Source organism: Juglans microcarpa x Juglans regia, chromosome 4D (genome assembly GCF_004785595.1).
Source record: "Juglans microcarpa x Juglans regia isolate MS1-56 chromosome 4D, Jm3101_v1.0, whole genome shotgun sequence".
Lineage (NCBI taxonomy): Eukaryota > Viridiplantae > Streptophyta > Magnoliopsida > Fagales > Juglandaceae > Juglans > Juglans microcarpa x Juglans regia.
In genome coordinates this window covers 35,282,456-35,299,484 of record NC_054600.1, presented here as the reverse complement: position 1 = coordinate 35,299,484, position 17,029 = coordinate 35,282,456, and the positions used below count along the sequence as shown (strand labels likewise).

The window sequence follows — 17,029 nt, the reverse complement described above, 5'->3', positions numbered from 1 at the left end:
TATAATATTTTTAAATTTTAATATAAAATATAATAAATAATTCAATTTTTTTAAATTTTAAAATAATAATAATAATAATAATAATAATAAATAATATTTTATTATCTCAACTTAATTCAATTTAATATTTAAACACACTGTTAAAAGCTGGCCTTTTTTCCTTTTCTTGCACACTCCTGACGTGACCGTTTCGGTGCGTTACGTTGAGTGGCTGACTGGCATCTACGGATGCCTTTACGTTGAATTCATTTCCGACACAGAGAGCCGAGATGGGAGAGAGAAAGAGGGGATGAGAGAGAGAAGCCGTCTGGTGCTTTTTGTAAAAAAAAAAAAAAAAAAAAAAAAAAACCATGAGGACCAGACTAACCGCGTAGGGTGTGTAATGTGTGGCTGCTCTGTAGTACTACAACCGAGAGCTGGTCCGAGACGACGAGCACGCCTTTCCGCGATGTTGGGTGGACAGTTTACTCGAAATCTTGCTTCGTTTCTGACTAAATACTGTCTCCTTCTTCACGGGTAAATAGTACTCTCCATTCCACTCTTCCTTTCTTTCTTGTTTCACTTCTGTAAGTACCAATTTCATTTCTTCCTCTTCTTCTTCTTCTTCTTCATCTTCTTCTTCTTCTTTTTTTTAATTCGTTTTTATACCATTGAATATTTATACCCAAGTTTTGTTGTCTATATGTCTCTCTAGGGGATTGAAATATTTAATACCTCTTTTTATTGTTGTTTTTCTTCAAAAAAAAAAAAAAAAAGGAGCTATGGCTAATGGCTATCTGTATTGTAATATCCTGTCACAGGTCTTTGGTGTTTGCTTGCCAGAATCCTTTTATATATGTCAGACACCGACACTCTTGCCTGTGTTCTTGTTAATTGTTATGTAGAGAGCGACATATGTACAGCCTAACATGGATACTTCTTGGCTACGTTTATCACATTTTACTTTTTCACGATTCGTGGATGTTAAATCTTCTCCCGAAAACTTAAACCGAACCGAGGGAAAATAGTGATAAGGCTGCATATGTACGTTGTTGAGTTGAGTTTAGATGGTAAAATATTATTAGAATATTATTTTTTAATATTATTATTATTTTAAGATTTAAAAAAATTAAATTATTTATTATATTTTGTATTGAAATTTAAAAAAATTATAACGATGAGTTGAGAAGAGTTTAAGATGCAAATGAAGCTTAATCATATAGTTAAGTGAGCTATTTCTAACCTAAACGGCTGGTATATTATGGACGCAAGTTCGAACTCAGTGTGTATCTCTAACATCAAGTTAAATCATCGTTCCTCCAATGGTTTAAGTAAAAATGGTGAATTTAACTACTTAGTAATTACTTTTAACATTAGTTTTGTTACGAGTGAGCGGTGACATCTACTTGATGAGGAACCAATTACAAACAACTCTAATTTAATTTTGTTGTACGCATTCCATTCCTTGGTGGAGTTATGTTTTGTTTTCCTCTTTCATGTCAACCGTTAAATCTTTAAAACTGCACAATGGTATTTCATAGGACTTTCAATATACAGTTTTGCGTTTTTTTATCAACTCTAAATAGCATTTTTCTTTCTTTTCCTAATTCCAATGTTATTGGTGCAGATTGTCAGGCAAGGTTGCGAGTATGGATGGGAATAGTGAAGAACGAATAACCCGTGTTCTTTTTTGTGGGCCACATTTTCCGGCTTCTCATAATTACACGAGAGAATATTTGCGAAAGTACCCCTTCGTCCAGGTACTTCTCCTTGCTGCATTCGTTTCTTCCATCTTTTATGTGTGCCTGGCTTTTCTTTATACATTTGTTTTGAATATATCGAATTTGTGAGTATTGTAAGCTTTGATTTTTCTTTTGATAAGTCCTTTTAGTAACCTTACAAGGAAATGAGATTCCGACCAAGAACAAAAGTCATTTCTGTTGAAGCATGGACACATATCATAGAAACGGCTTTTTTCTCTGATGTTTGACAGTCGTGTCCCCCCATCTCGTACCGTTAGTGTCCCCCATGATATTACTTCCTCTGTGAAGGAAAGCCGTCTTTGCATCCAGTTGCTCCAATTCTAGATTAAAACTGGCCACCAATGCAAACACTATCCTGATGGGAAGTGTGCCTGATAACCTCGGAGATCACCTCATCATAATCCACCCGTTTGGATAATTTTCAAATAGAGAAAATAACCCAAAAGAGTACCTTAGGCATTTTGTTTATTGAGCGGTCTCTAACCATGGATGGTGATAAATTTTTGAAGAAGAGGGGGTTCTTCTAAATTATAATCATGTTTAAAGGACACTCGTGCTGCTTTTATTCGTAAGACTACTTTTACAAAAAGGGGCCAAGTAATGTGCTTTATACTCAAAGTAACTCATAAAACAATAGTTTTTTTTTTTAATTAAAAAAAAAAAAAGTGAGTGAAAGAATTAAGAAACCAAGCTTGGGTATGCTATACACTATGCCAAAAACCTAGGTTTAGCCTTTTAGCTATCATGCATGCTTGCTTAATTTAGCATATTTGAGACTATGGGGTGGTAATTTTATGGACTAAGGAAGGCTAATTGGCTCAATAATATATCCCATCCACTTTTAAGCTTTGTAAACAGGTATGGTGGATAGATAATGATGAATGGATTTTAAATAAGGAGATGGACTAATTTGTTACAGAATCTCATATCTTCAATGCTTTGACAGTGAACATTCCACAATTATCTGTATCTATATTTCAGGTGTATATTGCTCATAAAAATATTTCAGGTGTATATTTCGAGCAAGGTTATTTATTTTAGTCACTTCTTAAGTCTTGGAGAGTACACAATGCTTATGCGATAGTCTTCTATCCTTTAGTATGGCATATGTGTAATATGACGATCTTACTGTTAGTTTTTATAGCAACATATAAGAAAAGTACTCTCATTTTCTCATTTTGTCTTACTCACATGGTGATGACCTTACTGTTGGTTTCTCATTTTCTCTGTTCTTCTCACTTGTTTCTTTCCACATCTTTTCTCTTGAAATTAGACAACGGAATCTAATGAATAAAATTGTTATTAGAGCATATATGCAATTATGGACTGGACTTTGTAGTAGCATTTTCATTTTTAATCATCTCCTGGCATCCCATAGGTGATGTTGAAGAACTTCTTGGGTTTATTTTTCACTTTGATTTTTATAAAATGACCCTAGTATTGGTGCTAAGCAGCTATATTTGAAATGTTGTAGGTTGATGAGGTTCCCATTGATGATGTGCCTAATTCTATATCAAAGTATCACATGTGTATTGTGAAAAGCATGAAGCTGGACTCAAATGTTCTCTCTCTTGCAACTGAAATGAAGCTTATAATGCAGTATGGTGTAGGCCTGGATGGTAATTGTAATTTCTGTTATTTACCATCATTTAACACATTTATTTTTGTTCTTATGAGTAATTTTCCTATATTACCTTAATATAGGTGTTGATATTGATGCTGCTACGAAGTATGGAGTCAGAGTTGCTAGGATCCCAAGTCATGTAACTGGAAATGCAGCATCATGTGCAGAGATGGTTATATATCTTATTTTGGGCCTTCTTCGAAAGCAAGTATGCTAGTTCAAAACTAATGTAAAAATCATTACAACTTTTTCACAGTACAAGCCCATTGATACACATATTGTATCATGACACCCGGAGGGGTAGAGAGAGGAGAAGAGAAGAAAGACAGGTTTTCTTGAAACTTTTCATAGACTTTTCCGCAATACATGAGTGACAAGGTGGAACCACTTTTGGAGTGAGAAATTTGAAACTCAATTTAATTGCATTTGATGATTGTGGTTAGTTATTCCATGTAAAATTAGAGACTACGTTTCTACTAAATTTGAAGATAAAAATGTGTGTTGGGGTTTTTGTTTTTATGTTGGATGGTATGGCCTTTTACATGCATGTGTATACACTCCTAAGTCTGGCTTTGCTTCTTTTCTATGAGGTCCTAGTGGTTTATGATTATGGGAGTAGCCTTACACCCAATGTTTATTATCTTTGCTCCCACGGTCTGAATTTCTTGTATGTTCATTTTGTCTGTAATTTTCACTATTTTTGCAGAATGAGATGCAAATTGCAGTAAAGCAGAGAAGGCTCGGAGAACCAGTTGGTGAAACACTACTTGGAAAAACCGTGAGTTGCGGCTATCATCTTCAACCACCCAGTTAAATGCATTAATTTTAAAGCTTTTTTTTTCCCTGAATTCTGTTCTTTGGAAATAAATTGCGATATCCAGAAAAAAATTGTGGAAGTTGAGATGTAGCCTAAAGGAAAATGAAAGAACATTTTAGGGTGTTTTGACAGGGATTTCACTTGTAATTAAAAAAAATACTGTTAATGTTCAGCAACAAGGATTCTTGAATATTTTAGTATTTTGCAAATTAACCTATACTGGAGTGATTCAGCCGTCCTTTTAAATATTGTTGTAACATCAAGATTACATATCATAATTTTTTTCTATACCATGATTTCCTGCATGTTCACTTTGATATTTAATTTTTCATTTGCAAAGTGTGTTGAGACTAAGATTTAGGCCTTTAAGACCAATATATGATCCAGTTCTGGTGCATTATGAATCCATTTTAGATAAACACGGTTCTCTTTTTTGGAAACTCAAGAAGGTGGTCCTAAAAAAATTCTTGGCCATGAGCTACTGATAAATTAGAGGTCACAAAGTTTTTGTGTTTGGGTTTAAAGATAATTGTATTCCATGTCTCTTTTGACGATTTTACTTATGTTTGGCGAAATGAAGAAACAAAGCTTGATATTTTTTAACATTTGAGGTAACAAAACCTCTTACAGCTTCTGGTATGATGTGGTTCAAGTTACGTTTGCAGGGGTCATCTATTGCATAATTACTTGTTCATATAGATGTCTATTGACAGGTTGATGATCAGATATGCTTGTTAACCAAATAGATTGGCGTTAACTGTCTTAATTTTTAAAATCATGATATTGAGGGGCAAGGGAGCAACAAGGTTCATTACCCCACTTAAGATTAGCGAAACAATTTTGATTTTTACTGGGAATAATCAGTTTGATGGAAATTGCTAGGAAGATGGACTTTTAAGCAATAGCAGCTTAATCTTGCTTTGGCTACTGTATCAAACCAAGTCTCTGTAATTTGTCCTGCAACCTGTGCAGAGGGATGCAGGTGTAACTTGTTACATTTGCTAAAAAATATGACATGTAATCGGGGATTCTACGTTCCAATATCAATCCCATTATACATCAGCATAAGTGGTACTATCAAGTCTTGACCTACACCAGTGTTAGTGTAATTTTTTTTGGTGACATATTGATCTATACAAGTGTTGTAACTCAATGTTGACTACAAATACCTTTCCGTGTGCACATGTTGGTGGTGTGATGTTCACCATTATGAATTGGGCTATGGGATAATGTTTTCTCTGACAATACAGGTCTTCATTATGGGATTTGGAGATATCGGCATTGACTTGGCAAAGCGTTTGCGACCTTTTGGTGTGAAAATTATTGCTACAAAACGGAGCTGGGTGGCACAATCACAAGAGTCTTGCCAATCTAATGGTATGCAAGGGCATAAGCGAGAAGGGTAAAATTTGTTGCCGGATAAAGCTTTATTCTTTTTGTTTCATTTTAACATACAGATGTTCCAGGTCCAAATAGCACCACAAATGATTTGATTGATGAAAAAGGAATTCATGAAGATATTCACGAGTTTGCAAGCAATGCAGATATCGTCGTTTGTTGCTTAAATTTAAATAGTGAAACGGTAAGATTGGTCATTTTGTTAGTAGTTTTTTCCATTTACTCCTGCTGTGAATGGTAACTTTTGTGTTACACAAACTCCTGCACCAAAATCGATTGGAAATGCTGGAAAGACAATTATTATTGTTGTTGTATTATTTTACATGAAAAGAACATGTGATGCAGAAATGGCACTAGATGCTTATTAATCTCACTTTCTAATCCTTGTCAGACACGTGAGGGAAATGTCCTTCGATAAGGAAGTTTCATTCAAATTCTATGTGGAAGTGTCCAATATTTCGCTTTCTAAAATGTTCTTATATTTTGTCTGCTTTGAATTTCAGGCTGGCACTGTAAACAAGAAATTCATATCTTCAATGAGAAAGGTTTGTTTTTTATGCACTGGTGGTATATGTGAGAAACATCATTTTAGTTAGTGATGACATAAATTTCATATTTTTGCAATGTTCAATCAACCAGCATTTTTGAGAAAGCATAACGTGTAAACAAGGTAGAGAAAATATTGACCAAGAAAGCTCAACCAGCAGTTTCTGAAGTTGGAATGAGGGTTTCCTTCCATCTTATTCACATCAAATTCTCTGATAAGTGGAGTCTTAGGCTCATGTCCCTGTCATTTTATTGGTTATTCAGGGTGCCCTTTTAGTAAATATTGCTCGAGGAGGTGTTCTGGACTATGAGGCTGTTCTTGATCACCTCAAGTCTGGCCACTTGGGAGGCTTGGGCATTGATGTTGCTTGGACCGAGCCATTTGATCCTAATGATCCAATTTTGAAATTCAAGAATGTTCTAATCACGCCTCATGTTGGTGGAGTTACAGAAGTTTCTTGCAGAGCCATGGCTAAGGTATGCACCTTACTAAATCTACTGGATCACTTGCTTAGATAATGATTTCCTACCCAAAAAGAAGAAGTAGACAGGAGTTTCCATGCCTTTCCCTAGTTTCTATTTAACAGTCCAACATGGACCTGACCACCTTTATGCTTTGCTAATTTTAAAACAGGTTGTCGGTGATGTTGCTCTTCAACTTCATGCAGGTATTCCTTTGACGGGGATAGAAATTGTCAACTGATAACAGTAAAGAGAATTGTTTGATGGTGCAGCAATAAGCTCTTAGTCTGAAAGGAGTCAGATGAGGAGTAAGGCCTGGTGGATTTTGGGTTATAGCGTAGTGGGAATGATTAATAAACCTCCCAAATCAAGTGATGAAGTCACTTTTCTATTTTCTCCTTTTTGGTTTTGGAATAACCAAAACAACCTTCTCTTCTTGGCGCTTCTTGTAAGAACAACTCTATTATTATTGCTGTCATTCTTTTTTTTTATATAAGAAGAAGTTTCATTGAAATGAATGAAAGATAGGCATAGCCTAAGTACACGGGGAGAATACAAAGGAAAACGCCTAAATACATTCTAAGATAACTACATTAAAGATAAGAAATCATGCACATTGTTTCCATTAAGGACAATAGCTGAAAACCATAGAAGTAAAGTGTGTAGAAAAAAATTCTGAAGCTCAGTTATTGTTCTCTCTCTATCTTCAAAACACCTCGCGTTCCTCCCCATCCAAATACACCACATAATGCATAAATGTACTGCAGCCACCTGGGTACAGCCTTGAATATCCTTCCAACAGGCAAGCATATCAGCCACCTTTGACAGCATAATCCAAGCAACATTCGCTCTACTAAATGTCCCATCCCACAACTCTCGTCACCTCACAATGCAATAAAAGGTGGTCTACTGATTCCCCGTGTTTTTTGCACATATAACACCAAGGCTTTCATTCTTGTGTGCTTCTTCGACGCAAAACGCCTCTCCTCTTGTCTTCATCAACTTGAATTTCATCAAGTTTGTCGTTATGTCCAAATTATAGTCGAGTAAAAAGCCTTACCTCAGCTGTACCATCCCCACCATGTGATAGTTCTCTCTCTCTCTCTCTCTCACGTGACGAACCCAGCAACAGACAGGTTACTTTGACGAAATTTCCAAAACCATTAGATAAAGATGCATCAAGCACAGTGCATTTGGCACGAAAAACTTGTGCAGTTGCTTTAATAGATCCTTTTTATGTTTTAAAGAAAAATAAAACAAATTATCAAATATCAACTAAGATCCCGTTACGCGTTTTATTCTAAAACGCAACAATCCAATTTAATGTATCAATTCGAAAGAAGGACTATACTCAATAACGTAATACGAATAACTTCAGAAATTTAAATGAATAAAATTAACTCTATAGTCATTTTCATGTTACCTATTTGATCAATGCTTACCACTCGATGAGAAGGTATTTTACCAGCCGCAACTGCTGCCCTAAGTAAATCGCCAGCAGCAACATGCACCAAGCCATACTGCATATAGGAGGATGACTTGATTCAATCTGTTCTTCTTCACGGGCAATTCCGAAATGAGAAATTCATGAAATATAACACTATTTAAATGGAAAAGGTCACTCAGTGATTGGGAGAAATAATAAAAATACAATGACCTAAAAACAGAATGTCAAACAGATGAGTGTCTTAAATTGCCTAGATAACAAATAATCAAATGTAATCTAGATGGGGTAATTATCTCTTTCCCCATGGACCATTTACTTTGAGTGCGTATCTTAATGGAGTAAGGGCATAAATGTATTTGAAATATTGAATCTAAAGTCTGTGAGCCAATCTTCTGGCTACAGATACTATTAACACAGACTGACAAACGGTTTAAACTATACAGCAGAACAATCTGACACGTTTAATTCTAGGCAATTAATACACCTACAAAGCAACCACTTTCACCCCAAAACAATCGGTATTCTATTTAGACATGGTTAGTTACCATGAAACAGATCTCTATGGAAAACTTAAGGATGTGTTTGGTTTCAGAAAATTAAAACTTCAATCAAGACATCTTTCAAACACCGAAAAAAAAAAAATCTAAGCATTTGACTAAGATTCCGTGAAATAACATACCCCAACAAATACAATCTTACTTACCAACTAAACAAAATTTGAGGAAAAAGAAAAGAGTGTATACTGCTTAGGATGTAGAATAAAAAAAAGAAAAAGCTTACTTTTTGTGTGATGAGCTCGCATTGGGTTCCTTTGCCAGAAGCAGGAGCCCCAGATATCATAATTTTGAGAGTTCTGGCTTATTAGCAGCTGCTACTATCTGCTCATGGTCACTAAAACACGATATCAATCCCACCTCAAATTCATACAAATACGCAGTTCCACCGAGCCACAATCATATCAATTAAACCATATAGACCAAAAAAGAAATCACAAAATAAATATCAAGTAGAAGGTACCATGAAATTAGGAGCTTTTGACAACAAGGTTTCCCTTGGAGGAGAGACGGCTAGGGTTCTATCGTAACGGAGGGAGATGCGTGAATTATTCGAGGCGAATGACAAGTGTGAAGTTTGAAGCTTGGGAGAGTTAGAGCGATGGGAAGAAGTGGAGGCTGGGAGTGAAGCAAAGCAAGGCTGAGGCTTTGGCTGCGTTATCGCCGAGAAATTTACGATGCACGCCATTTTGATTTGATCGCTTCCTCGCTCGCTCTCTCTCGCCCGCGCATCAAGGTTAGGACATTTATTTATAATCTCCGTGTGTTGGTCCTACCCTAGCATTATGCTCTTTTTTATTTTTCCCAAGCAACAATTTCTTTTCATTAATTGATATTTGAAAGTAGCAAGATGCATTAATCCATTAATCGTTTACTGTAAATTAACAACGTAGAAAATAAATAAATAAAAAAATGGATTTCAAAGATTTAAAAGAAAGAGTTGCTTTTTTAATTGATGATCTTTTATATTTTTTTGGTCTTTGATATTTCTATCTAAGTTCTATGTCAGTCTTGCTTTAGTGCGTACTCTAGACTTCAAAGTTACCGCACCGAGCAATCACGTCTAACCTTAACATTACAAGATTGGATCCACTCATTAAGAGAGAGCATTCTAAAATTGTCTCATTTCCAAGTCTCGTACAAGAATTCAACCTAAATGAAACCATGCTAAAATTGGCACGTTTCCAAGCAATTGAAACAATAAGCCAACAGAAGAATCTTGTTGACTGTTGTAGCACAATCCATACCAGTCCCTAGTTAGAGCTATAATTCGGATTCCCCGTCAGTTGACGAAATAAAATGGAGAGAAACGGAGTGGGAGGGAGGGGATCAAGAGAAAAAACAACATTTATATATAAGAAAGATGCTAAAATACATTCATTGATAGAATACTTTTCAATCACTATATACAGTAGAGGCATAACATAACAGAAGTCGCAAAAGCATAGAGAAAACGTCGAGAAAAGAGGGGAGATGTGTCCTATTGTAGTGATTATATGAAATACATGCCATAACTTTGCTAATTTGTTCCTCGGCATTTGTAGCTCGCCGAGGAACAAATCAATTGCACAAATCCTGACTTCCCTCCCGGCTAGACCAAGAAACAAGACTATTGACATGAGGCAGAAACGAACATGACAATGGGAAGCGTCCATTTTCCATCTCAATTCTTGTCATCACTTGAAGCTGGAAGTCGTAAGCATAAAATGATCCATCTTCTTCCCTCTTAAAAATCATATCTCCTTTCATCTTCAAACTGAAAAAGGGAAACATATCCATTATACATCCCATAGTGATACTGTGTTGCTTTGTCCAGGCTTCACCTAAGCCCTTCAAGATCCAAATGTCTATTTGGTTCACTTCTTCATGAGTCACAAAACTTAAGAAACCACCCATCTCGACAATCCCATCATGAGTCCTGCAACTTTTTGGGAGTGGTGTTGTATGAAACTTCTCCTCGTCCACATCCATACACACTACGTAATCACTATGATCAATATGAGGAACCCAGTGCATAGCTCCAATTGCTGAAACAGGCTCACAACCAAACCAGCTAACAAGTCCAAAAGAAGGTCCATTCACCCAACTCCATAATCTCGTACCAACAATTAAGGTCTCGCAACCGATAAAACCTAGCTCATCCTTAAACAAGTGTATTACTTTATATTCACCAGTAGCACTGCTTAATGCCATGCCATAAGATTCAACATGAGCAGGAAATAAAGTACCCAGAGGAAGTGCAATCAACTTCCTAGTCACGGGATTCACTACAATTAGTCCTCCTTTCTTCAGTTTGTTATCAAGCAAGATTAGACCATTGCAAGTAGCCCTGATATTTCCCAAGCAACTTATATTATATTCTCCGATTTTGCTCTTTCCATCATTAATTTCCAAGCACCGAATATAAGACTTTAAGGTGGGGCTCAAGTTTGGCAGCCCAAAAACAGGGGCACATTCTGACTGAAGAGATTTCACCTCAACTGAAATGGTATTTGGTTTCTCTGGTGGGATCCATGCCATAGGAGAACTGTACAAGCTCTCTCTTTTAATTGATGATAGAAAAATCAAAACAGACTCAGATCGACGTAGATGGGCATGAATAAAAATGGGGCTATTAATTATGGTATACCATGCCTTACAAACAAACCTTGACCTTTGAAGAGAGTCAATAGGAAGTCGAACAAGAATGTTTGAGATGCAGTCTTTAGGAAGATAGGGGACTAGAGCCTCTTGTTGCTTCTTTTTCTCTTCCATTGACAATGCTCTCTCCTCCACTAACCTTAAAAAGCTTGCGTTTTTGTTGCCTATTGCTTTGGCCATCATGCCTTCTTAATCATCAAAACATGCTTAAGAAGGAAAAAATTATATTAAATAAAGGAAAAAATATAAACATATTCACCCATTGAAGAGTGCAGTAGAAAGACATTTAGAAATGATTATCCCATTTTTATTCTAAATTTCAGAGATTAAACAACTATGTAATCGCAAAGAAGGAAAATATAAGTCAATTAGGACTTGGAATACCAACAGGAAAAGAAAATCACATTATTAGTGTGAGAAATACCCATTGATAATGAAAATATCAAACCACAACTTGCACCTTCATTGTTGCTTCTACCAAGTTACTTACGATTTAATAGTGTCACTTTAGTAGCCATAAGTTCCTATTTGCATTTATTTCCATGCACCCTTCTCTAAATGAAATTTATGCAAGAGAAATACTTTAGTCACAAAGAGATCTCACAAAAGTAAATTCATAAACTGATGTGGCTTGATGTGATACATTAGATTGTAAAACTACTTTTATTGTAAAATATATCTAACATATCATATGAAGCCATTGTGGATTTAATTTTGTGGAATCTCTTTGTGGCTGTAGCACTACTCTGCAACTATCTAGTCTTAAAATAAATAGTGGAAGCTATATAATAATAAGTAGGAGACAATATTATGATTGGAAACTAGTATCTTGTTTTTGGAGGGGTACCACTCAATGTCCTTACCTGTATGCCGTTTGTACCATCAAAATACAAATTTTAGAAAGACATTTAGAAAGACTTTACCTGGTACCATCACAAGTACCAGGTAAATTTGAAGCCTATACACAAATTGGAATCAAATGATAACTTCATAATTTTCAGTTTGGAAAGCATGCCCATTCATTTTTCTTATTAGCAGGTATATCTCTGAACTAATCTACAGCCAAAAGACTGAGTGCCATTAGTCATTCAGCACTAACTAAATGTGACCTACTGTATTGATTTCCATAGGTTAAAGCAAGACATTTACAGTCATGATAAAGAAAAGGATCGAAAACAAGATAAATAAGAGAATCAACAAAGTGGATCCGGTCATAAATATCAACAATAAGAAGTCACGTGATAAAATCACCTTTCCTTTACTAAGTTCATGACAAACGCACCAATGCAAGAATATTAAGTACATTTGATAGAGTCAAAACAGTAATTGATATGTGGAAGACTGCCAAAAAGAAAGGCAATTTTATTCATGGATCTCAACTATGAAAAAGAGAAATCGATAAGTGCTGAGTAATTGAGTTAGTCTTTTCTGATAATAATAGATTTTAATAAATGAAAGGGCATACCTTAGTAAAATGCAAGTATAGAATAGAAATGTAGGAAAACAAAAATAATTGAAAATTGAGATCTAAAGTTACACAGAACTCCAAGGAGTGAAGTGATGATACACTACCAGTAACCATCAACTATTACTCAGCATGCAACTAATAATTTATCTTTATTGAGCCTAATTACTTGGCAACTGTATGGCATGAAATACTTCTAGGATTAACTTTGTTTGAGATATGCTGCCAATAGAGAGAGAGAGAGAGAGGGGGGGGGGGGTGGAGACAGAAGTTTTATCTAAGGGTGGGCCAGAGAAAATTATGAAACAAATATACTAGAAGTGACATAAACTGAACTCATCCAAGTGGGAACCTTTAGTCATCATTGTATAGGACAGTTTTACATGAGATTTAGAATGCTTCAGGATGCAAGAAGGCCTTACCCTCTTTCACCTCTTTGTGACAAGTACTCATTGAGGAGGGAGTCTCAATTAATTTGGGATGAATAAACCTCAAGTGACACCAGATCTAGCCTCCTTTTGGGAAGCCCCTCACCTGCTCCAGCCCAAAAAATAAAAGTACAACTATCAGATGAGGGTAGATCAAATGTCACGTGGGCATCGTTAGAAGACGTGTGCAGGTGTGAGTATATCTGTGGGATTTTCCTGGTTTCCATTATAGAGTGTCCAGCAGAAATATCAATACCAACTCATATGGAAACAACTATAATGATGGGAAAAAAAAAAAAAAAAAAGAGAAAGAAACGATATGTAGTACCAAAGCTTCATTTGCAAGAGTGCTCCTAATGGAAACTACCGTCTACAATGTAATACAAAGTTATAATTTAAGATTACAAAAGACACAGAAGTTCACCTATTCTGAGAAGACAAATGGTATCAGCAGCCGAAGATAATTTTTTTAAAATCAATTTTAATAGCGTTCTTGAGTAAGGTTAAAAGGAAGGGGAATGGACTGTTCATACATGTACAGAAATGTATGCCCGAACATTTGTGCAATATTAGGGGAATGATCAAGCAGGCGCAAATGCCAATCATTGTAAAGGGGTGTCTGTGTTCCAAGGCAACCGTGATGTCTGAAAATTACTGGTGACTACAAACGTAATCTCTCCCTGCAAAGCAGATAGCATAGAGCCTGGTATTTGTCACAAATCCTAAGAAGTTTTTTGTAAGTAAAAATTCGTAGACGTTTTAAACTTACAGATACACATGTAAAAGAATTCACATATCCAGAATAGTTTTAAAAATGAATCAGAACTTCAAACTTGTGATAGTTGCAGCGATAACCTTTGATGACTAGAATTAGAATGAATGGTAATAAACAGCATACTTAAACCTAAAGCGGTTCCGAAGCAAAAAAGAAGATATCAATATAAGATTTTGGAGGCTTGGGAGCAGAACTTAACCGAAGCTCAATCACAACCTCAATCGAAAGATGGCAGATCCGAAATGTAAGCCTAAAGATTAGACATAATCCAGAAAGGAACAGGACAGAGGAAGGCATTGACTTAAGATATCACTACCAGGATACACGAAGTTTTTTTTTTTTTATCGGAATTACAGGACTTGTCTCAGAAAAATTTACTAGGCTACAATCGAAAGGAAAAGATGTGAACTTCGAAAGTTTTGGCTACCCACAAGTTACAGCAGAGTTTCTGCCGAGACACACAGGTTTTATGTAAGGCAAGCTTCTTCTAATCATCCTTCAATGTTGCGACACATTTCTTGTGCTTCTAGTCAATCAAACCGCACCATTCTCATATTAGCAAGCAGTTCTATGACACGGCCCATATAAAAGTTTCCCCTCCACAGTGGCTTGAACTTTGTTCCGCCTTGAAGGAGACGAGGTTCGGTTAAGGCTCTAGTTAAGCCACCCTATAGTCTACAGACATTGAACCTGATATTTTGATAATTTTTCGTTCATTCTTCTAATTTAAAAAGGCAAAAAACAGCGTAGCTGCGTAACAGACTCAACGAAATCTACTTCTTTTAGAGAGAGAGAAACATGGTAAGAAAATGGAAAGTACGAAACCTAAGTGATTGTCTGCTCAAACTTGAAGAATACGATCGAGCATGTTCATGTTCTACTTGATGATGTCCCCGTGCCTTCTTTGCCTTGAATTCTGAGACTGTGACGGATAAAACAAACAAACAAGAAGCTCCGTCATTGTCCTAAGGCGATCCGTCCAATAACAAGGAGTACTGTTTGTTCATTGTTGGAGTATATTTCTTGGGACTGGGGAGTTGGGAGAGAAGAGAGAGGAGTTGCCGAGTCGGAAGAAGCGTGACGAGGTTGACCTTGGAATTGTATTGACCGCTGTGCAATACTGCTTGTTATTGGACGAAAATGATAAAAATAATAATAATTAAAAATGTGAGGGGTACTTAATAGTTAAGGCCTAGAAATTAAAAATGTGAGGGTGCAATACTTAATACTAGCTGTGCAGTGGGGTTAAGGTTGTCTCATCTTCTGCACTGTCTCTGCCGTTTCCCTAAGAGATAACGGGGTCTGTGATGGTGAGTACTCCACGTGGGGGGTAGGGTGGGCGGGCGTACGTCGTCGTCGTCTTAGGTCAACGCAGTTGACGGCACTGCCATATCCGACGGTGAGGATTGGGGGAAGGCGAAGGGTGTGGGTCCCACCGGAGATTGAGAAGAATACCTAATCCTACTGACTTCTTATTCAACCAACGGCGTATTTTTTGGGTTTTAAATTTTAATTTGCCCGTTTCAGAATTAAATTTGCCATTTTTGATTTTGCTGTGAGTAATATTTACTAATAACAAGGATATAACATTACCCACTAAATAACTATGATAATGAAATATTTTCAATTCATAAATATTAACATGATTCTATAATATTAAATTATTTAATTAAGATTAAATATTTATTATTTTTATTATTATAATTATTAAGATTAAATTATTTCAATTCACAAATAATTAACATGATTTTGTTATTATTAAAGATTAAATTATTTTATTATTAAATATTAAAAAAAAATTGTGTTTCTTTTTGGGTGTCAGATCAGTACGGTAGTCTTGGTTTTCAAGAAATAAGCCAAAATGCCAAATTTTCTCCGGTAAAAAGATTGAGAATTGACCTATTAAAAATACGAGATATATATATATATATATATATATATTTTTTATAATTATTAATTAAACTAGGAGATATGCCCAGCAATATAGTTAGATGTGGGATTGAGTTAAAACTAGCTTTAGGATAGACATCAAGTACCGCGTACTTAAGATTGTGTTTGGATATTGAGGTGAATTGAATTGAATTGAGATGATAAAATATTGTTAGAATATTATTTTTTAATATTATTATTATTTTGAGATTTGAATAAATTAAATTGTTTATTATATTTTGTATTGAAATTGAAAAAGTTATAAAAATGAGTTGAGATGAGTTTATGAAGCAAACAAAGTCCTGCGAATTGAGGCGGTGCTGAGTCGATGGGAGAAAGAGTCTCTAATCTGTTCCTTTGGGAAGAAGAGGTAGGGTTTTTTTTCTGTGAATTTTATTGTCGAACATTTTTGCAACAATTTCGAGTGGAATTGAGATGGAAGAATTGGAAGATAAATGGCTAGGAATGATCTTAATGAGGATGAGTCTGTAGTTTTGGAACTGGAAGAAGAGGGAGAATATGGTGTAAATGAGGTAGGCTCTCGTAGGTTGATAGGAAAATTGTGGATGGAAAGAGGTATTAGTAGAGAGGTGTTCGTAGCAAATATATCAAAATTTGGAGGATTAGCAACCCAGCAGTGTTCAAGGAGTAAGGTGTTAATATGTTTACGATTACTTTTTGCAAATCATGCTGATAAGATGAAGATTATGGCAGGAAGGCCATGGTTATTTGAAAAAATTTTGCTTGTATTAAAGGAGTTTGATGGGTTTTACACAACCAAGTAAGATGTTGTTTGACAAATAGGAGTTTTGGGTACAATTTCATAACTTACCTTTTGCACTAATGAATAAAGATTATGGAGAGAGGATAAGAAATTCTGTGGGAAAAGTGATGGACGTGGATGTAGATAATAATGACTTAGGCTGGGGAAAGTATCTTAGAGTCAAAGTAGAGATGGATTTATTGAAGGTAGTGGCAAGGGGAAGAACAATAAGGGTTAAAAATGAAAAAGTATGGATTCCTTTCAAATATAAGAAATTACTTTAAGTTGTGTTTTCTACTATGGTACTTTGGTTCATAAAGATGAGGGATGTCAGTTAAAGGAACAAAGTTTTGGAAGATCAAATGATAATGACCAGCAGTACAGATTGTGGTTGAGAGCTGAGCCAAATTCTGAGAGAAGAGGACAATGGAAAATTGAG

General features: G+C 35.7%; 2 protein-coding genes and 1 long non-coding RNA gene across 6 annotated transcripts; 1 reads left to right on the top strand and 2 right to left on the bottom strand.

The window, feature by feature from the left end:
• The first annotated feature begins 421 nt into the window (after nucleotides 1–421).
• On the top strand, nucleotides 422–7,012 carry LOC121259029 (hydroxypyruvate reductase-like). Its single transcript, XM_041160508.1, has 10 exons — nucleotides 422–516; nucleotides 1,607–1,739; nucleotides 3,217–3,361; nucleotides 3,447–3,574; nucleotides 4,073–4,144; nucleotides 5,434–5,560; nucleotides 5,641–5,765; nucleotides 6,085–6,126; nucleotides 6,392–6,604; nucleotides 6,762–7,012. The coding sequence occupies exons 1-10, from the start codon at nucleotides 449–451 to the stop codon at nucleotides 6,828–6,830; spliced, it is 1,122 nt and encodes a 373-aa protein (XP_041016442.1). The 5' UTR covers nucleotides 422–448; the 3' UTR covers nucleotides 6,831–7,012.
• A 1,040-nt stretch (nucleotides 7,013–8,052) lies between these two features.
• On the bottom strand, nucleotides 8,053–9,346 carry LOC121259030. 3 transcript variants are annotated; one of them, XR_005939501.1, is made up of 3 exons: nucleotides 9,054–9,346; nucleotides 8,817–8,914; nucleotides 8,053–8,109 (listed from the first exon to the last, which is right to left on the bottom strand). It is a non-coding gene; the product is annotated as an uncharacterized LOC121259030 (long non-coding RNA). The 3 variants fall into 3 exon arrangements; XR_005939502.1 differs by having other exon boundaries at nucleotides 8,054–8,138; XR_005939500.1 differs by having other exon boundaries at nucleotides 8,060–8,146.
• A 606-nt stretch (nucleotides 9,347–9,952) lies between these two features.
• Nucleotides 9,953–14,773, bottom strand: LOC121259027 (F-box/kelch-repeat protein At3g23880-like). Of its 2 annotated transcripts, none has more exons than XM_041160500.1 (3): nucleotides 14,724–14,773; nucleotides 13,118–13,229; nucleotides 9,953–11,418 (listed from the first exon to the last, which is right to left on the bottom strand). In XM_041160500.1, exons 2-3 carry the CDS (start codon nucleotides 13,146–13,148, stop codon nucleotides 10,151–10,153), a joined length of 1,299 nt encoding a protein of 432 aa, XP_041016434.1. In that variant the 5' UTR covers nucleotides 13,149–13,229; nucleotides 14,724–14,773; the 3' UTR covers nucleotides 9,953–10,150. The 2 variants fall into 2 exon arrangements, with proteins under 2 accessions (XP_041016434.1, XP_041016436.1); XM_041160502.1 differs by having other exon boundaries at nucleotides 9,953–11,415.
• Nucleotides 14,774–17,029: the final 2,256 nt, after the last annotated feature.